The sequence below is a fragment of the Podospora anserina genome, chromosome 3 (genome assembly GCF_000226545.1).
Source record: "Podospora anserina S mat+ genomic DNA chromosome 3, supercontig 2".
Lineage (NCBI taxonomy): Eukaryota > Fungi > Ascomycota > Sordariomycetes > Sordariales > Podosporaceae > Podospora > Podospora anserina.
Genome location: NW_001914856.1, coordinates 2188393 through 2209064, shown reverse-complemented (window position 1 = coordinate 2209064; position 20672 = coordinate 2188393). Strand labels below are relative to the sequence as shown.

At 52.6% G+C, this 20672-nt stretch overlaps 6 protein-coding genes across 6 annotated transcripts; 3 read left to right on the top strand and 3 right to left on the bottom strand.

The window, feature by feature from the left end:
* Nucleotides 1-503: 503 nt before the first annotated feature.
* On the bottom strand, nt 504-4241 carry PODANS_3_8170 (uncharacterized protein; the record flags this gene model as incomplete). The annotated part of the gene is made up of 4 exons (XM_001909587.1): nt 504-1177; nt 1247-2862; nt 2895-3021; nt 3089-4241. The coding sequence occupies 4 exons, from the start codon at nt 4239-4241 to the stop codon at nt 504-506; spliced, it is 3570 nt and encodes a 1189-aa protein (XP_001909622.1).
* Nucleotides 4242-5390: 1149 nt separating this feature from the next.
* On the top strand, nt 5391-7730 carry PODANS_3_8160 (uncharacterized protein; the record flags this gene model as incomplete). The annotated part of the gene is made up of 2 exons (XM_001909586.1): nt 5391-6512; nt 6564-7730. 2 exons carry the CDS (start codon nt 5391-5393, stop codon nt 7728-7730), a joined length of 2289 nt encoding a protein of 762 aa, XP_001909621.1.
* A 1628-nt stretch (nt 7731-9358) lies between these two features.
* Nucleotides 9359-10405, bottom strand: PODANS_3_8150 (uncharacterized protein; the record flags this gene model as incomplete). The annotated part of the gene is made up of 1 exon (XM_001909585.1): nt 9359-10405. The coding sequence occupies one exon, from the start codon at nt 10403-10405 to the stop codon at nt 9359-9361; it is 1047 nt and encodes a 348-aa protein (XP_001909620.1).
* Nucleotides 10406-13738: 3333 nt separating this feature from the next.
* Nucleotides 13739-14821, top strand: PODANS_3_8140 (uncharacterized protein; the record flags this gene model as incomplete). Its single annotated transcript, XM_001909584.1, has 1 exon — nt 13739-14821. A coding segment is annotated over one exon (1083 nt), but the record flags the coding sequence as incomplete, so codon positions are not given.
* A 451-nt stretch (nt 14822-15272) lies between these two features.
* PODANS_3_8130 (uncharacterized protein) lies at nt 15273-17298 on the bottom strand (the record flags this gene model as incomplete). Its single annotated transcript, XM_001909583.1, has 3 exons — nt 15273-16895; nt 17048-17071; nt 17218-17298. The coding sequence occupies 3 exons, from the start codon at nt 17296-17298 to the stop codon at nt 15273-15275; spliced, it is 1728 nt and encodes a 575-aa protein (XP_001909618.1).
* Nucleotides 17299-18713: 1415 nt separating this feature from the next.
* Nucleotides 18714-20625, top strand: PODANS_3_8120 (uncharacterized protein; the record flags this gene model as incomplete). The annotated part of the gene is made up of 3 exons (XM_001909582.1): nt 18714-20339; nt 20431-20517; nt 20554-20625. 3 exons carry the CDS (start codon nt 18714-18716, stop codon nt 20623-20625), a joined length of 1785 nt encoding a protein of 594 aa, XP_001909617.1.
* Nucleotides 20626-20672: the final 47 nt, after the last annotated feature.

Below are 20672 nucleotides of genomic sequence, written 5' to 3'. Positions count from 1 at the left end.
ACTGGTTGACATCATGTCGACTTGGTAAAATCTAAAGGCTGCCTTTGCAATGCCCCCCTGTCTTTACGGTCTTCGACGTTTCTATCGTGTCCAAGAAATGTATATTGCTCTGGTCAAAAGAGTACCAGCAGTAAGTACATCAGCTCAATTACAGTCCCTGTTGAAGTAGCAACAGCAAGAAGCCGAGCAAAGCTGGCTGGAAGTGGTACGGAATATCGATTGTTGGTGATGACGAAGGTATGGTTCCGGGCCACACAATATTTTGTAATTAGCTATGGCTACCTAGGCGTGATACACACAATTAAGCTACAGAATGAAATCCGCGATATAGGTATGTGGCCCTGAAACATACTGTCAAAAGCTGAAAAACATCAGAATAAAAGAAGGAAACTGAGTATTCCACGATACCTGTCGTCCCCTCCTTTCCTAGGTAGTTCCTCAAGTGGCGTTAGCTATTAGACAAAGCTCTGCTCCAGCCCTCCCTGTTTATCCTGATAATATTCCTAGAAACGTTCTGGCCTAGGCCCATATCCACTTTCGTCAGCCTCAACTGTCTTCCCATCTTCGCTGCTGCGCCGCCCCTCGCCATCTTGGATTCCGTCCCCGATGTTGCCTTTCTCATCCCCGCCCCTGGTGGCCTGACATTGCTGAGATTCTGAGCTCTGGCCAGCCTTGTTGTTCCCGTTCTCGTTGCCCTCGTAACCAGCATCGTCATCCGTGCCGTTATCGACGTCTTCGTGGTGACTGCTGCTCCCACCGGCGTTCTCACCGCTCTTCATTGCAGTGTTTGCCTCAGAATTGCCGTGTGTGTTCCCGTTGCCACCGCCTTCGCCTCTCAAATCCTGCCATTCTTCCAGTGCCGACAAACTTTCGACGGTATCGGGATGATCCGAGCCCAAGACCTTCTGACGGAGGCGAACACACTCCTGCATCAACTCTACAGCTGCCTCAAGGCGACCCATGACCTTCCAAGTATGTGCGAGGTTAATCATGCTGATCAGCGTGTGAAGATGCTCTTCTCCCAATATCCTTTTCCGCTTTCCTAGCATTCCCGCTTGTATTCTTTCAGCCTCAGGTAATCGACCTTGCTCCATATATGACCAAGCTATTTCCGCTTGTGTGTTAATGGTCCCATGATGATCTAACCCAAGCACTTTCTCTCTCAGACAAAGGCATTCTTCAAGCAGCTCTAACGCATCATTAGGCCGCCCCAGACCCCTTCAAGTTAAGGCCAGGTTGTGCATACTATTTAATGTATCGGGATGTTCTTCTCCTAGAACCCTCTTTCGAATTTCCACTATTTGCAGCTGTAGTAATTCGGCCTCCTTCCACCGGCCTTGTGACTTGTATGTTGATGCTAGGTTGTTCATACTGGTTAATGTGACTGGGTGCTCTTCTCCTAGAACCCTCTTTCCAGTTTCCACTACTTGTAGTTGTAGTAATTCGGCCTCCTTCCACCGGCTTTGTGACTCGTATGTTAATGCTAGGTTGTTCATACTGGTTATTGTGCCTGGGTGCTCTTCTCCTAGAACCCTCTTTCGAATTTCCACTACTTGCAACTGTAGTAATTCGGCCTCCTTCCACCGGCCTTGTGACTGGTATGTTGATGCTAGGTTGTTCATACTGGTTAATGTGCCTGGGTGCTCTTCGCCCAAGTGGGCTTGACTGATCTCCCATACTTCTTTCAGGTACAATGCCGCTCTCTGGAAATCTCCCCGTCCAGAGAAAAGCGCGCCCGCATTATGAAGAAGGCTTGCTCTCGCCAGCTTTCCTTGTCTTGAGGAAATGTCTTCTCCTAGTTTTAACACAGCAGTGGTGTGCGGGAGGTATGCGTTGCATATAGTCCAATTCTTGTACTCCCCCCACGGGAAACACACAGTCACGACCAAGAGTGCCCGCTCGGCGAATTTTTGCTTTATGCCGTTCTGAACCAGCCATTTTCGAGTGACCAAATGCACGAGTCGATGCATATCAAATTTCTGGTCTTTGTCTTCAGTGACAAACGAAAACGCTTTTAGTACCCCTAGTGCCTTGATGAGCTGAAATTCGCCTGCACCGTGGTCTTTGGCGTACGTGAAAAGAAATTCATAGGGAATGGTCTGGCGATCGAGGAAACTCATGATTGAAAGAAGCTCGCCTGCGAGGGTGTTCCGATTGTGAATTTGCTTAAAAGAGATAATCCAAGCCTCTGCTACTGCGCGAGGAGTTTCCGAGTCTCTCCCAACCGTTTCAAAGTCTTCGCTAAGTAGACCGATAAGAGTCTGGTCGCTCTCGTCCAGGAGTTGGATGTATCGAGAGATCGTGATACTGTTCTCTTGGATGAACGAAGCCGCCTGAACCAGTGCCAATGGTAGATGCTCAAGCCGAGCAGAAAGTCCTGCATAATCCCCAGGCATCGTGTCGATTTCTGCAAGCCGTGTTGAGAGCAACTGGGCTGTCTCGACTTCATCCATCTTTCCGATCCTAATAACGGACGAGGCCATTCCTTTGGTTAGCCTGGAGGCGACCTGCAGGTTTCTTGTGGTGATGAGGATAGTCCCGTGCGCACACTCTGGAAGGTAGCGTCCCAATCCACCATTTCTGTTGAAGAAAAGCTCCAGATCATCAGCATTATCGATTGCCATGATCCACTGACCACGCTCCTTGCTTTCTAACCAGCTCTTTACCAATGGCAGCACCTCTGCTTTGGGATCTTCATGCCCGGGGATCCGGTATTTTTGTGCGATAGCAGTGTATGCTTCACGGAACCGCTCGTGGTTGCTTGCGTGGACCCAAAAGACTGATATGTCGTCGTAGGTACCCTTGATCCAATATGTGAACTCGATGGCAATTTGTGTTTTTCTATTACGCGTTAGAAAGAGTCTAAATGTGCCCATATTTCAGAGGAGACTTACCCAATGCCACCTAAGCCGCAGAGGGCGACCCGAGTATGTGAGGCCGATTTAAGTGGCAGCTCGCGCAGTTTACGCAGAATATCAGACTGCCCAACGAAGTGGTCATTCTTCTGGTATGGGACATCAACTGCAGCCAGTATTAGAATCCTTTCTATGCCTGCAAGAGAAGCAATACGGAGGCTGGAGTTACTTACACCAAGTCTGAGCAGCAGGCTTGCGACCAGACGGCCGCCAGTGATCCAGAAATGCCTTCATACATGCTGCTGCGGTCACTGCTGCGTATTGCTGCCATCCTTTGGCCTTGTGGCTATCTGCGTAGTCACAGACACCCTTGATCACCACACAAGGAAAAATGCCCCAAACTCCAGCGCCTTCCATCTCAAATCCTATTACATCTGAGCTGCGCGCTATGGCGTCACGGTGATTTGCTGATCTCATGACCTTGTCACTCGACGCAACCATGCCAATGTGGACTGCGGGTTCTTGACTAAGCCGACTGGGTGGCATCAGCTTGCCAAGATCGCAGCAATCTTCGCACGATATATCATCAGTGGCATGGCGATATGAGGCTGGAAACCGTTTGTCGTATTCCACTCCTGGATACTCCGAGCCCAGTCCTGGATGGTCCTGGACGGTGCGTATATACAGAGCAATCTGCTCCTGAAGCTCCTTCCTATGATCGTAAGTTTTCAACTTCGAAAGTAGACCACTGATCTCGTTGTTAGGGGCAGCTAGAGCATCCTTGGGGGTGTCCTTAAGCACGAAGCCTTCGGTGTACTGCCGACCAAAATCGTATTGGACGACACGTTCACTGATGATGACATCGCCCAGCAGAATCTCTTCCCCCGTAGATGTAAACGGAACAGCACCACAGACCCCCACAATGAGAGCAAGCCCGATATTTGGAAAGGTCCGCTGGCAGTGGGCAGCCGCCGTTGCGGCCTTGACTTTCCCTATGTGTGGCATGTGTATGAGGACGACATTATGGCGGCCAATTGCGCCAAAGGTGTACGCGTTGGTGTCCCCTCGAAAGAGCCAGCCAGGTTCATCCCAACGACAGTCGAACAGTGCCAGAACAGCATCAGCCTCCGTTTTGAGCGCGCAGATCACGGCGATCTCCAAATCATTCTGTGTGGCTAGGCGCCTGGGTGGGACTGCTGTCCTGGCTTCATTGCTGCCCGCATGAGGACGGATCACGAACTGACGGTCCCGCAATACGTTCAAAGATGCCTGCTCGGATGGTTCTGTAATAGAACTGCTAACTATTAGTAGGCAATCAGCGTGGAACATGTGAGTGTACGTACTTGTTGTTCGAGGTTGATTCTGGGACGTTGGCTTGGTTCCCATTATTGAGGAGGGGCCTGGTCGACAACACCAGCGGCGTGGGACCTATTACTTGTCGGTGCTCGTCGGTCGCCGGCCCCTTCAGCTTCTGGGGCTTATGAAATACATTCCGTAATCGCCGCCGCATTTCGGTTTCAACCTATGGCTAAGGTAATGGTTTTCTTGATCGTGTACACTGGCTGATGTCGAGTCTTCTATGTTGCTAGAGCTGAGATGAAGCAACGTCGATGCCTCTACTGGTTGGGCTTCAGCTGTGGGCGGTGAGAAATGCCCATTGTTTTCCAAGTCGTCATTGGTTCAATCTCCATGATTGCATATGCAGCTGGAGGGAGGCCTTGAATTGGTGGGTGGTACAGACAAGTGCAGGTCTTCGTATGCGAAAACCGCCCACTAATTTGCCTTATTTACGACTATGGCCAAAGCTGGTTATTTCTCTTCTGTTTGCGTTATGGCTAATAAGGCGCTCATTCTTGAACCAAATGGTAGACCACAACAACCAACGGCCCCCATCGGCCGAGCCGGAGACCGGACGGGCGCAGTAACCACAACATGTGCCTGAGTCTAGACCCAAAGGGTCTCCGTGCCTGATGATAGGGGATGTGAGGTAGGAATATCTCGTGTTACATGTCGATAAATGCAGCTCAATCGGGCGATTGTCAAGGGTTTGATATGCAGCCTCGCCGTCGTTGATCCGAAAGTGAGGTGAAACCTATAAGGATGGTTGTGTCCGTGCCGCCGTCACGATGTTCAGACGAGCGTGGCTTTGCCCTCGTCCTCTCTCCAGTCGTTCATTTTAAGTCGTTCGTTCTCAATGTAAACGGTCACCTTCCCAAATATTCTTCCAAAATTTTAGAGTTTGCGCCAACTCGAATCTCAGACACCAAAAACCGCTGTGCGACCTCAACAGCCGCTGGACCAATTGCCCCGAGCGACCGAACCCGGAAACCGTTAACCACCGCTACACAAACCTACTCTCAAGCCTTTGTACTCAAACACTGCTGCGTCCTGCGAGAAACCGGGAGAAGAAACGACGATCACAGAAGCCCGAAAGAGAAGGAAATACTATGGATATGACGATATACACCGGTAGATTATAGCCGAGAGACCCTTTTTCTACCACTCTCCCGCTCCGCAGCCACCCAGGCGACCAAGATGTACGCCAAGGACCGCGAAGCTTCTCCGCATTTTAGCAGCGGCAGCGGCGGGTCCCGGTCTGGGAGAAGTGCAACGGTGGAGCTTCTTCTCCAACAACAACACCGAACCCGAACCTCGTCGCATGGAGGAGGAGGAGGATTAGGAATGGGTATAAAGCAGAGGCCCCTGGTCCGACCGAATCATAGATCATATTCTTACGGCCATTCGAGAGGAGGCTTTTTCAGGAACAGGTTATCGCTTTGGATATCAGGGCTCGCTGTGTTAGTGTTGGTGTGGATCTATCTAAAAGTCTATGGCCACGGTTACGGATATTCACTGAAGAATTCATATTCAGGCGCTGGGCTGGGGACATCGAGACCCGGGCAGCAAGGGACGAAGATTTCTTTGGGGGACTTGCCTGCTTTCATTTTACCGCCGGTGACGACGACAACACTGGTCAGAATGACGAAACCAACAGCATCACCAGGGAAAGCAACAGGGAAGGGCAGCGGTGTGAAAGCGACGGCTCCGGCAGTCGAGTTGAAGCAGGGCATTTACATCGGGGCGACAAACCTCAAAGCGCCAAGATTCAAGAAATCGGTGGAGGCATTCAGGGGCATCCCCTATGCTCAGACGACCGGAGGGCAAAACAGATTCAGGCCACCACAGCCACTAGAGCCATCGAAGGAAACATTTCAAGCTACGAGATACGGAGAGTTCTGTCCGATCAACGATGGGGTGGTATATATAGGCCAGGGCGAGAATTGCCTAAACCTGAATGTCTACAGGCCTGCTGGACTGATCAAGGGGAAAGATGGGAAAGGTCAAGACGGAAACGAGCTAAAGCTGCCAGTAGTGGTGTACATTCACGGAGGAGGGTTCAATGCTGGAAAAGGCATTGAGAGGAACATGGCCAGTTTCGTCGCCTGGGCGGAGCACGATATCGTTGCTGTGAACTTCAACTACAGGGTGGGCGCGCTGGGCTTTCTACCGAGCGATATTACTGCTAGGGAAGGGATTTTGAATCTCGGGCTGAGAGACCAGCAGGCGCTTTTGGAGTGGGTGCAAGACAACATCGGTGCCTTTGGTGGTGACAAGGACAATGTCACCATCATGGGACTCAGTGCCGGTGCCCATTCGGTATGTCCTCACTTACCATCTCGTCTGAGCATATGATACTAACATTATCAGATCGGCCACCACATCATGCACTACGCCAACTCCCCCAGACCACCCCCCTTCCACAAAGCCATCCTCGAATCCGGCGCCACCACCGCCCGCGCAGTCTTCTATCCCACCCACCCCCGCCACCTCATCCAATTCCGCGAGTTCCTCACCGCCATCAACGCAGCCCACATCCCCGAATCCGAAATTTTCCCCCACCTCCGCACCCTCCCCCTCAAAACCATCGTCGCCGGCTCCAAAGCCGTCTGGGACAAGTACGTCGACAGCGTCACCTGGCCCTTCCAGCCCGTCATCGACGGCCCAAACCCCTACTCCAACTCCTCCCACGCGAACCACACCCTCCCAGACATCATCCCCGACCTCCCCATCTCCTCCTGGCAGAACAGCCACCACCTCAAAATCCCGATCATCACCGGGTACAACACAAACGAAGGCACAATCTTCATCCCCCCTGACGCCTCCACCAATTCTGAATTCCGCTCCTTTTTCAAGACTTTGATCCCGACGTTGAAGGATGCTGATTTGGATAAATTGGAAGAATTGTACCCCGACCCGGTGACGAACCCGACCCTCAGCCCGTATGTCTCTGTTCCTAATGGAAAGGGGGCTCAGTGGAATAGATTGGACACGGCGTACTCCCACTACGCTTATATATGCCCCGTTCTGCAATCAGCGCATTTCATGTCCCTTTCTGGGATTTCCAACGTTTATGTATATCGGTATGCTGCTACTGGTGTCTTTGGAGCCGCTAATCACGGGGATGAAGCGCCTGTTGTGGCGCATGATATGGAGTTTTTGGGTTACGGGAATGAGAGGCCGGGGTTGGTCAGGACGGCGGATGAGATGATTTCTTTTTGGTCGGGATTTGTGGCTAGTAAGGGGGGGGATGTTAACGCTGCGAGGGGGAGGAGGGTGCAATGGCCGAGGTTTGAGAGTCCGATGAAGCGGGAGGGGTGGTGGAAGGATTTGGGGAAGGGGAGGGTGATGGTTTTTGGGGAGGGGAATAATGAGCGGGATAGGAGTGTGCCGCCACAGGAGAGGAAGCAAGGGTATCCGGTCAAGGTGGAGAGCTTGACAAGGCTGGAGAGGGAGGCTTGTGAGTTTTGGTGGGGGAGGGTTGGGTTGAGTGAGGGGTTGGGGAGGGGGGAGGAGGGTGGGAGGGCGAAGTTGTAGATGGGCTGGGTTGGGTGAAGTGGAGGGGTGGATTGTTGGATTGTTGGGAAATGGTTCGGCGTTGGGAGTATGGGAATTGGGTTTGGGTATTTGTGTGATTGGGGGTTGTCATGTTGATGATGGGATTAGTCTGGCGGGATGAAAGGGCTGATACAGGACCGATTACAACGAAAATATATTGTCTCTGACTGTTTGTCATGTCTGTTTCATCTGTTTACTAACTCACATGGCATATCGGGCGTGGTTCAGGATGCGTTTCTACACATCTCACGCTAACTCACTTTGCAGTATCAGGATTTTAGAGGGTCGGTTTGGATAATTGAGCTATACGAGGTGGCGGAACCCATTCTCCATCCTACCTACATTCAAGAAGCAAGCCGGCATCCATATGTCACAGAGTGGGTAATTGGGGAAGGAACATCACACTGTATGTTTTCCCGTAATTGAATTTGTTTACAGAGATATCACTATTCGCAAGTATTACCAAGCCAGGAGTTCTCGACGACATATCCCCTCGGCGATTTCCCCCCCCGGTCTATTTTCGTGACTCCCACTCCCTCGGGATGACTACCTACCTAGTCTTCCCAAGAGATATGTCAACAATCTGACTCTGACTCCTTCTGCACCCCGCAATAAAATAAACAGCGGCCCGGCCCTTCACTACGTTCCGTGAAACAATGAGACGCTTGTACATGTCCCCATTCGGCGACTTGCAGAGCGGTGGTGATCTGGAACTCCAGACGTTAGGTAAACAGAAGCCGAGGTTAAGCTATACTCGAAGGATCATACACTGCAGTCCTCCTGCGTCTGTTCCGGTAATAAACCGTTGTGCCGGTCGATCCGTTGTAGATCGACAAATGTGAAATAGATGTTCTTGGGTCAGGGGGTATCTAGCAGGTTGGGAATTACCCAGACCCAAATCCTCTGAGGAGGTCAGTAGTGTGGTCACCCAGCAAATATTTGACATCATCACCAGCATATCAAAGTCAAAACATAGTCATTTCCAACCACCCCATCGTAGGGCAGCAGTATTATATTTAACTTGATATTTTTCTCCCCCCCATCACCACCTTAAAATCTCATCCTTCCATCGGTATCAAACCCCCTTTCCACAATCTCAATATGCTCAAAGATACAAGAAAAAGGGTATCAAAAGTGCTGTAACTCCCTTCTCTTTTAGGGCTGGCATTTCCTCTCCTTTCTCTCTTCCTCTTTCCCTCTCCTAAATTGTTCATCGACATCGTAATTCTTCATCATCTCTATCCCTCCCTTCCTCTAAATATGGTTTCCCCCCTTAAATCAGCTCCCGCCTCGCGCCCCGCATGAAAAAGCTGAGTTTATATGTGACCCGAATCTTTCGATATGTCCAGAATAAAAGTTTGCAATATAAATAGCAGTAAATGTTGACTGATTCCTTCTTTGCCAACCTGACTTAGGTTGGTGTCGGGAGGATAGTGTTGATTCGTGGTTGGTGTGGACAGCCGGGAGGGAACAGCAAGTCGACCGCGGTATGCGAAAAGCACGATGCATTGACGCCAGACCTCTGGAACTTGTGTAATCTCATCTTTTCAATACAAGCTGAATGTTGCCCAGTTTCCATGATAAGTTTCGTATATCCAAAAGTCGTCCTAGGACTTTTCTCCAGCGCTAGCCAGCAACTTTTCCAGCTCCTTGTTCTCCTTCACCAACTGGTCAATCCACACGTGTGTCGCGATGAGGACGCCAGCCTTGCTAAGATTCTGGTTGATGACTGTCGGCACGATTTGGTTGAGCTTTGCAAAGCCATCCTTGATAATGTTGCGGCGCTTCTGTTCGCTCTTGATGTGATTCTCCCGCTTCTGTGCCTCTGACAGGTTCTCTCGAGGCGGCTTGGCTGCTGTTGACTTTTTCCGTTTCCCGTTGGCTGGAGGAGTGGCGCCGTCTTCTACGGCAGAGGCGGCGATAGATGGCTTTCGCCTCTTGGCGGTTGGCGGCGACAAGGCGGACCTAAGTGGTGACGGAAAAGATACCGGAGTCTCTTGGATAACGGAGCGTTCTTGCTCCTCGTCTTCGTCGTCCGAATCCGTCGACTTGTCGCTTCTTCTGCGCTTTTTCAGGGCGCTCGATGAGCCGTCGCTTTGTGGTGGATTTGGTGAAAGGTCGGACGTCTTCAGTTTTAGGGGTGATATTACCCCGTTCGTTGTGGTTTGTGGAGGGCGAGATGCTGCCCACGGCTCAGGACTGGGTGCTCGTGTGGGAGCATTGCTGTGGTTTCGTTGCAGGCAGCTCAAAGTTGCCAGCTGCTTCGCGGCGATGTGTTCTGTTGATTCTCTCTCGTGCCTCGGAACGAAATGTTGGGCGTTGCTGAAACCTGGATCGGATCCAAACAGGACCTCCACCGTTCGTGATGGTCTCGCTTGTTGAGAATGGGATGGCCCAGCATTTGAAGCGAAAATGTTGAAGCTGTTGGCATCTTGGTGCAAGGGCATTGGTATCCCGTGAGAGGGCATGAACTGCAAGTTGGTACGGGGGGACTGCTGCTCAGATGCCGGGAGCAGAGCTGTTGCGGCACTCAAGACATCGGCCGATGGCTGGTCCATCGGGGTGGGAGCAAAGTTGTTGCTGCCGTGAGATGCATAATGAGGACGGATTGGAAGGCCCGAGTTGTACTGTTGCATGGGCTCCTGATAAAGCATGTTGTCGGTGTTCACTCCAAAGTTCAACTCATGACCGACAAGCAGTTCGTCTGACCATTGCTCCGAGTGCAGACCTAAACCCTCACCCCATGATGTTCCAGGATTGTCGCTCTGGAATACTCCAAAGAATGATTGCAGATAATCGGTGCCATCTTCACCGAGAAGACTCTGGCCCGAGATTTCGAGGCCACCGGGATTGGCGAACAGGTCTGGATTGTCTAGTGTGGGATCTCCGTTCGGATTGTTAATGTCGTCTGGAAACAGGCTATTAGTATTCTATGATCCAACTCTTTTTTGCTCCTTGAACACCTACAGCCGAATAGAAGACCGCCGGGGGGGTGCGTCGGTCCCATCGTGTGCGGGCGCCGGGCCAGGAGCATATCCGCCAGCTGTCAGGCAAAACGGACTGTGTGCGTCAAGACCTCGAAGCTTGTGTATTGTGCACTGCTGTCTCGGTGCAAGCTGCCATCAACCGTTGTGAAGTGGCGTTGAGCTGTGGAGGTGATGATGATGGATAGCTAGCTGTTGGGAGCTTGGAATGTAAACGAGACACGTCGCTCGCGTATAGCCGTGGCAAAGGGGCAATCGTCACGTCGTAGGCAGTATAGCAATACCACTGTAGCAATGTTGAGCTAGAAATGTGGGCGGATGACACCGATGACGGCCGTGATAGTAGAATGCTCGTGGTGATGGTGGTGGTTCGAGTGGGGAGCCAAAAGAAAGAGGCACATGCAAAAAAATAAGAGGGCCAGCTGGGTTCTTCAGGACGTGCAAACAGGGAGACGGAGAGCTGCAGGGAAGTATTTCTCCAGTTTCACAGAAGACCTCTCTGGCGCTAGCGTTGTGCGGGGGAAAGAACCGGGGGGGGGGGGGGGGCCTCTGTTCCCGTCGACGGGCTGGGGTCCTGACGGGGATGACTGGACAGGGGGGTGATCAGGGGAGAGGTCGAGGTTGACGTCGAGGTCGAGGTTGAAGTCGAGGTCGAGGCCGAGGTCGAGGTCGAGGTCGAGGTCAAGGGGAGAAGTAAGTGGTAAAAGACGGGCAACCAAGCAATAACTTTTGTTGAAAGGAAAGAAAACGAACGATGATAAATTCAGAACTTCCAGGCAATCAACTACAAGGCTGACAAGAAGACTTTCAACACAGGAAACGGAAGACGGGAAAAGGAAACCTGACGAGGTGCTTATGTGTGATGGATTTGATTTGGGGTTACCTAGTAGTTCAGCCTTTTACCAAGTACCTGGAAGTAGTTGGCAAAGTGATGCTGCCACCAACCAAGAATGTGTGTGTGATGGGTGTCGTGGGATGAGGAGATAGTGCAGGAGTTCAATCTTGAAAAAGGAGCCTCGGGAATCCCAAGACAGGCGGGGTGCTGCATCGCTTGCTTGATTCATGGCGCTAAGCCCCTTCCGGAGTGAGGCCGCTGCGGGGCTCCCTTTTCCGGCAAGGTCTCATCTGCTATGTGAATTGTGCATGACTTGCATTCGCAATTAAACAGCATATGCTTTAAACAGAGAATCACATGTCTTTTTTCTTAACGCTCACCACCAGAGTCTTGGCTTGGCTGGATGGCAGCAACGTTTTTCTCAGATTTTCTGAACAACAAGATGCTCCATCAGACCAGTCACCAGTTACCAGAGGTCACCCGGACTGGAGTCGCATTCCCAACGGCCAAATTCACCTCTTGGGTGGGTAGCATGGTGTCCGAGCTGAGCAAATGCATTGCCCGTCCTCATCTCGCCCTGCTGGTAGCTCCGGGATTCGTGCCTGATTATCATCGAGTTCAGACATCGGTACAGAGTAGTGTAGATCTCGATGGTTTCCAGAAGTGTTCTCCTCCGCATCTTGGCAGCCCTTCCAACCGGTTCGCTGACCGCACATTCAACCCTTGTACCTTATTCTGCAAACCATCTTCAAGAACTGGGATAGAGATTACCTCGTACACATCCTTCAGAGTGTACAGTACTTTGTTGATATCTCTGCCGTCCTTATTTTCCAGAGATTCAGACGCAACGTTCGAGAAGCATTGCTCTAGCTCGTCTGGGCGCTCAATCCTGTCATCAAGGCCACCCCCCCAAAACGGTCACAGGGCCGAGATCACGCTGCAGGTCAGCGTCATGCCTTCACAGCGAGATCTGCCGACAGGGATCAGGGCGATGCTCGAATCCCGAACCAAATCATATTTTTGACAGACCCTTCCGAGCAGTCTCGTCCGTTGTCAGCGTTTTGCGTCCCGCTCTGTTCCGCCATGTCCGTCCGCGGGGTCGTGTGGTGACCGGTATTCGTAGGGTTCGGCCAACCGACCGAGGCTCACGGGAACACGCTCGACCTCAGGGCGGGTTGCCAGCGTTACATCAACGCTCAAACACGTTCTTCATGTGCAAAAAATATTAAAAATTAGCTTTCTGTATTACCACATCTTGCCATTGAATATCACTTTTTTGGAGGGGGGGTTATTCAGCTCGAGTTTCTTGTGTTCTTTGAGCCCTTCATTTGGTTGAAACTGCCGCCGCTGTGGTTGTAAGACCGAGTCCGGCCATATTCGGTGTCAGCGTGTCACTGTACCGTGTCGGATATCTCATCTTCCAAAGTCACCAAACACCGGCCGTCTGGATGGCACCACCAGCAAAATCCTCTCTGCCGGCTTCGCCCGCTGCAGCTCCGTCTCCGTCACTTATTTCTGCGGCATCACCATCCTCAGCGGCGCAACTGATCCAATCCATACCCCCAGGGAAGCATAGGAGAGGATGGGATGCCGGCATTCCCCCTATTCTCCGGCCACTGGTGCGAGCTTACCTCTTGGGCTATGCAAGTACGGTAGCACCGAGACTGGCCTCGCTGCTAATTCAGCACCTGACGCGCCTGTTCAAGAAACACTACGACACACCAAAACAAGAGGCATCATCAACATCAACAAAACAGCAGTCAACCGACACATTCCTTGCGTCGCTCATACGCACACTCAAGGGGGGTTTTGATTGGCACAGGTTCCCCACATTCTGTGCGCTGCTGGCAGGCGGAAGCACGTTGCTTGAGGTGTGTAACATATATGCAACCTGCACTCACCTCGAATTGTGACCACACCTTTTTCTCCAAGACATGCATAGACATTTCGGAGATGTTACCTTGCCTCGACCTAACTAGCCTCTCATACAACCACCAGCGTAGCTAATGATCCGGTGTCAACACATTAGGTGCCATTGAAAGCGGCATTTGACCGTCTCGCCAAAAACCTACCTGACATTGCCAAAAGAAGGCAAGTTCACTTTTATCACTATCCGTTGCTCGTCATAGCTAGTACTCCCACTTACACACATCACACACAGGCTAGCAAGGTTCATCGCCTCCTTCACCTCAGCCTACCTCTCCCTCGCCATCCTCCAATCCAAACCCACCTCCTCCTTCACCACCACCACCACCAACCTGGACGGCACCACAACCCAAACCCCCCTCGCCGGCCGCACCCTCGACCTCACCCTCTTCGCCCTCACCCGCGCCATCGACGTGGTAATCGGCACAGCATGGAACCTCCACCGCCAGCGCCGCCAGGCATCCAATAAATGGACCCGCCTCGAATCTCTCATCTCCAACGTCACCGACCCAGCCATCTTTGCCCTTTCTTCCGGAATGGTAATGTGGTCTTGGTTCTACTACCCCTCCTCCCTCCCCCGCGCCTACAACAAATGGATCGACTCCGCCGCCGCGGTAGACAGCCGCCTGATCCAAGCCCTGAAGCGTTGCCACGACGGCACCCTCCGCTACGGCGAGGAGACGGGGCAAGCGGAGTTGCTCGGGTCGATGTGTAAAGACTACAGCCTGCCAGAAGTGTGGGGTGATCCGGCCAGGTCGATCCCTTTTCCATGTGAGATTGTTCACATGGGCTGTGGACCGAGCTGTGAATACCATGCCCTCTCCCGCTTTGTCAGGTCGTTCAAGTGGGCTATGACGACTTACTTGCCGCTGTCCCTGCTTCTCGCCTTGAGGAACCCAAGCAAAAAGGCGTTTAGACGGGCGGTTCTGTCAGCTGCTAGGACGTCGACCTTTTTGGGGACGTTTATCACACTTTTTTATTATGGAGTGTGCTTAGCCCGGACGAGGATTGGGCCGCATATTATTGGGAAGGGGATTAAGGAAAGGAATATGATTGATGGGGGGGTTTGTGTGGGCACGGGGTGTGTGCTTTGCGGGTGGAGCATTTTGATTGAGAAGGTGGGGAGGAGGAAGGATGGGGGGTTGTTTGTTGCTCCGAGGGCGATGGCTACGTTGCTGCCGAGGAAGTACGAAAAGACAAAGGAGTGGATGGAGCGGGTGGTGTTTGCGGGGAGCACGGGGGTTGTTTTTACTTGTGTGCTGGAGGATCGGGGGAGGGTGAGGGGGGTGCTGGGGGGGTTGTTGGCTGGGGTGTTGAATCATTGAGGTGTGTAAACTAGGGGAGGGGGGGGGCACAAAAAAGTAATGTGTATGATTACTGTCTGGTGAGGGCGAGGCGTGGCGTGGCATAAGATAGACGATACCTAAGTGTGTACGACAGGATACCTATGTTCAAGACTGGTCATAGCAATATATTACTCTTGACGAGTAAAGGGAGCTGTGGGCTGGGCATCCACACCAACACCATCATGGTGCCATGGTTGTTCAAGGGTAGAGGTATGCCATGGTTGAACTGAACCCTAGTTCTTGACCCATTCCACAGTCGTAAGAGCGGAGCGAATATATCCCAAGATACACCACCCCTTACCCAGCGGCGCAATGCCCTTACCCCAACAATTCTATTCTCATCCTCGCCTCACCGACCTCACCGCTTGCCTAAAAATTGGCAGAGCCATAGTATATACCCCTACAATGTAGATCTACTCTGTTGTTACCTTTACCCACCCTGCGACTCAACCCAACCCTCATCCAGCTCATGCCACCGCCCATGAGCCTCCACCGCAAAAACCGGAATGACACAGCCACAAAGCCGACACCTCACGCCATCCTGCTCATCTTCCTCCTCGACCCATTCCACCTCGGTGTCGTCACTGGTATCTTCGGCCTTTTCCTCCCCATCTGGGGGTTCATCAGCAAAAGCAACGCCCCTAATCTCCTCCACCTCCCTCTGCCTCTGAAATGCAGCCATGATATCCCCTCCCCGGCTGCTTTCCTTCGCCCTATCCATGTTGGTGACACATACGTTGAGCAGCCCGATGCAGAGTTTACTCTTGTCCGGATTCAAACTGTGAAACAACGGCATCAACGTCCCCTCAACCAACCTCTCCGCAATACTTTCTGGCTCAATGTTGAGATCAAAAACGAACCTAGGCAACGCAACCGATTTGGATACCCGACCGTGGTTATACTCAAACTTATCCCACTCCGACGGCGGATAATACGGCCGGGTTGTCAACCTCAGCGTCTTTGGCTGTGCCAGCCACCTACCCTTTCCCACACTAGTTGGTGCTGGTGATATAGGTGGGGTGACCGCATCAAAATCATCCAACAAATCAACATGCATCCGCCGCAGCAGAGAGGTAGTAATCTGAACCAAACCCGCCCTGACCTGCGACAGCTGCGTCAAACCGCGATAGGTATCCTCAATGCCTATCTGCCTCGGCACATCCATCGTCGGCTTGACCTCTGAACCGTCAATTCCGTGGAGCAAAAGCCAGACTTTCTGGCCTATACCCTTCTCCCCACCACTACCGCTACCGGCCAACAGCCGTTCAAGAGCGAAAGGGGAGACGGCCGGGTTGGTTCGGGCGTTGTGAACGGTCAGGCCGTCGTCGTCGTCGTCGGTTTTGAGTAAGCTTTTCATGGCGGTGATGGTTTTGCCGCCAATGCCGGGGATTTTCCGAAGAGGTAATGGGTCGAGGAATGGGAGGGGACTGTGGGAGGAGAGGAGGGTGGTCTGGTTGCGTGGCTTGTTTCTATCGCCAGCCAGCTTGGCGAGGAGCTTGTTGGTGGAGATGCCACAAGCAGAAGTATACCCCAGACCTTCCATCTGCTGGCGGAGGTAAAAGGCGAGGTGGCTGCCGAAGAGGAGCCTCAGCCTCAAGCTATCCGTGCCCTCATTTTCGCGGTCAGAAACAAAATCTGGAGGCCAGACACACCCCTCCACCTCCCGGGCATCAAACGCAAACCCCCTTTCCGGATCCTCCCTCGACAGACAAAACCACGACTCCTCCAAGCAGTGATGATTCACCAACCCCAGGTTATAAGCCACGACATCAGTCACATCCAAGAAAACCTCATCCAACCCCAACCTCTCCACCCTCCCGTTCCAAGAATAGGACTTTAGCAGGGAGTAAATCTGCTTGGAGACATCCCTGAAGGGTGACAGGTCCTCCCCGTCTGCCAGGACAAGGTCGGGACACAGCCTCTTGGCCTCCTGGATCCCCATCAGCTTCTTCACCCCGTGCTTTCTCGCGACGTAGTTGCACGTGGCAAGGATGGACTTTTGCTTGATGCCGAGGGGTACAGACTTGAGGTGGGGGTTGGCGTTTTCGATGCACTGTGTTTTTTGCACACTGTGTTAATGGGCTGGCTCAAGAATAAGCAAAGGGGACGGATCGGAATGAAATATGAGTAAGGTAAATGTCTATTATTATGTATGACGACGCGGTAGGATATTGAATAATAAGAGGATTCCAGAAATTTACATGCCTGTGCGTAGAAGCAATCTAGATCCTGGATAGGGTGCGGGTGAAGGTGTTAGCTGAGGTTCCGAAAAAAGTAACCATTTTGATATAGAGGTAAGGTTTAGACATCCACCAAAACGGGAAGGACGAGAAAAGACAGCACTGTAGGGGACGGAGAATAAAATGGCCACTTACAAAATGCAGGATGACCCGGTCGTCTCCTTTTCGGCGTGGCGCCTTCCTCTTGAAGTCCGGGTTGTCCATGTCCATGTCCATGATGTGTGTGTTGTTTCTTACTGTTTCGTTTTGTTTACATTTTCGGCATCCTCGAGGATCATCAATCGAGGGGTTTATCGTCTTGGTAGTTTCAATATTCCCTGAACCGACATGCTGGGACAGGATGGCTAGCGTAGTGTAGCTCAGCTTCTGGGGTCGTTCTATTTTAATCCCCCGCGCTTTCCCTCTTCAGTACTGGGCTTGCCCTGCTGTCCACCCCAACACGTCCGTGCACACCTGGAATCTGGAGAATAGGCGGACACCGCTCAGACCAGACGGAAGGTGGGGAATCGGCTCCACAAAAAGCGCAAGAGCTTAAAGCTTCTTTTAAAGGAACTGAAGGAAAAAGAAGAATCCTGGACAAAAGGGAACGGAATGTTTGCTATCCGACCGACTTTAAGAAACATTCTTTTTTTTGCAGAAACCGAATCCAACCGGGCGTCCCGTTCGCCTCAGTTGGCAAGGGCCCGGCTCGGAAGATCAATCGAGTGCGTTGGAGGGGGGAAAGGGTTTATTTTGGGCATAGCACGTGGACGGCGTCAAACTTGGTTCTTTCTCGTCTAGATCTGTGTGACACAGCTGGCTGACAGATTTCGTTGTACGGTACCTCCATGCTTACGTACTTTCCTCCGGTACACACCACTTTACGCAGTCGGTCTGGAGAAAGGCAGCCAGCCCAGCCCAGCCCAGCACGAGATCCGATGGCCCGCCCGGTCATAATGCGGGAGACCCTGGTGATTATTTGGGGGATAGACGGACGGAGGACAGCCCAAGCCTCGCCTCGGAAAGGATTGGTACTAATTTCAATAGGCAAACATCTTTGGGGCTGTGATGACGGGGAAAACATTCTAGAAGAGTAGTGTACGAAGCGGTGGGATCCTGAAGGAATAGCTAACTAACAACAAGAATCAGGACTCACCGTATCCCCAGGGGGACGCTTCTAAAAAGAGAGGAGAAAAAGAGAAAGAGAGACAGAGAGTGAGAATCTGGTTCTTGAATAGACGCGATGTGACTTGGCCTGCATGCGCTCTGCATGAGGTGTCGGCCGCTCTGATTGGGTCGTTGGGCGCTTGCGCCTGCAATATGCATCTGGTGTGCCAACCACTAGCAGCCCAGGTTGAGGGACACACACGGCCAGAGAAGAGGAGCTGATCGCGTCTATACTTGTGCCCTAATGCCGCATGCGCATTAGTCCCGAACACCCCCGGTCTGGCGCTTCCCCCCTCTCTCTCTCTCTCTCTCGCACTCGATGACTGTTTAGTGTACTCTATACTATATAGCCGCCCATCTCCCGTCCGCGACTGAGATCCCGGATCTCTGGCTCACCCACACAACTACCGTGTGCGCTTTGATATCAGATCTGCCGTCCCTTTCCCAGCTGGCTTGGAATTCGGGATTGTCTAGAGGAAGGAAAGATGGCGACATCACCACAGAGCCCACCAAAGAGACCACGCCTCTCTCTTCAAATCACAGCCATCGCCAATGGCCCCAGTGTACGGACATCGAGGAGGGTGGCGGCAGCGGTAGACATGAAATCGCCCACGGCCTTCAACACACTGTCAAACGTCTACGCTACCGCTGTCGACCGCTCAACGCCGATTCAAGAAAACCCGCCAACGGCTCTGCTGAGCGGTAGGCCAATACTGCGGCTCCAAACCCAAACTCAAGATGCCGCGCCAGCAACAGCAACGGCAGCAACCGCCAAAGCCAGGCACACCCCCTATTTAGGTCCATATCTCGACACACCTCTCACTGCGCAACCACTATCCCCCGCCATCGCCATCAACCGCGAGGTCCAATTCCCCAGCGCCATGACCGCCACCCCCCCATTATCCGCCCAAGCCCAGGACGCAAACGCTCGTGTCTTTACCTTTGACAGCACTAATAAGCCCGGTCTCCCATCACGGCATCAAAATCAGTCTCAACAAGCGAGCACCGCTCCAGCTCCATCATTGCCATCACAATCCCTCAAAAGAAGAACCAACACCTTGCCAGCCAACATGACCCCCAAGCTCCCCTACACCCACCCCCGGTCTCTACGGTCCATCCTCCGCAACTCCCCCTTGCCACCATTGACCACCAACCTGTCCCCCTCCACAGGGCAGAACATTTCCCCCAGGCGGACCTCCCTCCGCCTCCAAGAAAGAGCCGCCAGGCGCGTGGCGTATAACTCACCCCTGGAACAAACGATAACAACCCACAAATACACCCGATCACATATTGATCTCCTAGTAGCCGACGACGACACCACCCCCGTCAGCCCCTCCGTCACCTCTGACGAAGGCGACCTTGACAGTAACTCCACAGTCTTGGACCAAACCATGGCTTACTCCAACCTGACCCGCGACGGGGGGCAAACACCGGGTCCGTTTGAGGAAATGCGACGTCGCATGGCCGACATGAGGGCCAGCACACCCACTACTTCCTCCTCGTCAGCTTTTGTCGCCTACTTCCACAGGCGGCATCAGGAAAAAGGGCGGGAAAAGGAGGGAGAAGAAGAGGAGGTGGGTCTGGACGATTGGACAGGACGAAGACGGGGAGGAGAGTCTCCCTTCTTCTTCATCAACCACCCCAGCAACAGCGGTACCAACGCTGGCGATCCCAACAACAGGGAAAAAGCACCCTCTGGCTGCCTCGACTACCGTCCCTGTGATTGCGGTCCCGGCTCCAAGACCAAGGGGGAGACAATCAAAATCAACAGTCGGCACGAACGGAAAGGGGGTGGCGGTTGCTCCTCCTGCTATCACAAAACAACAACAACAAGAACAACAACAACAACAACAACAACAAGAGCAACAGCAGACCCGAGAGGAGAGGGAGCCAACCCCCATCCCTTCTTCATTGCTGCCCATCCCACATTCAAGCCCGGGTTCTTGGTCCAACTCATCCGGGTACTCGGGGTATTCCTCCGACGCGGATATTTCCATGCCTCACCAGCAACAACAACAACCCTACCTCTCCATCCAAACAACTGCCCATCATCAACTATCCTCCGCAATGGCGATCGAGCCCCCCACTCCCAGCGTGGAATCCATCGCCTCGTCCACCCAAGAGAGCGTGTTTGAGCATACAATCGGGTATTCTTCGAGTTTGAGAGGATCGTTCAGCTCGGCTGGGGGCGGGAATGGACAGGATGTGGAGATGAGCGATAGCAGTTCTTTTACTTCTGTGGAGGAGCAGGAGGAAAACAATCATTATACCTACCAAGGGAAAGGGAGGGTCATGGTGGGGGAGGAGGATGTGGAGATGGAGGAGGGGACCCCGACTATGACTGCTAGGCCGGTGGGTGCGCCGTGGAGGGTGGCTGAGGGGGGGTTGATTGCCTAGGTGAGAGGTTGATTTTTTTTGGGGGGGGGTGTTCCTACTCACTCGGG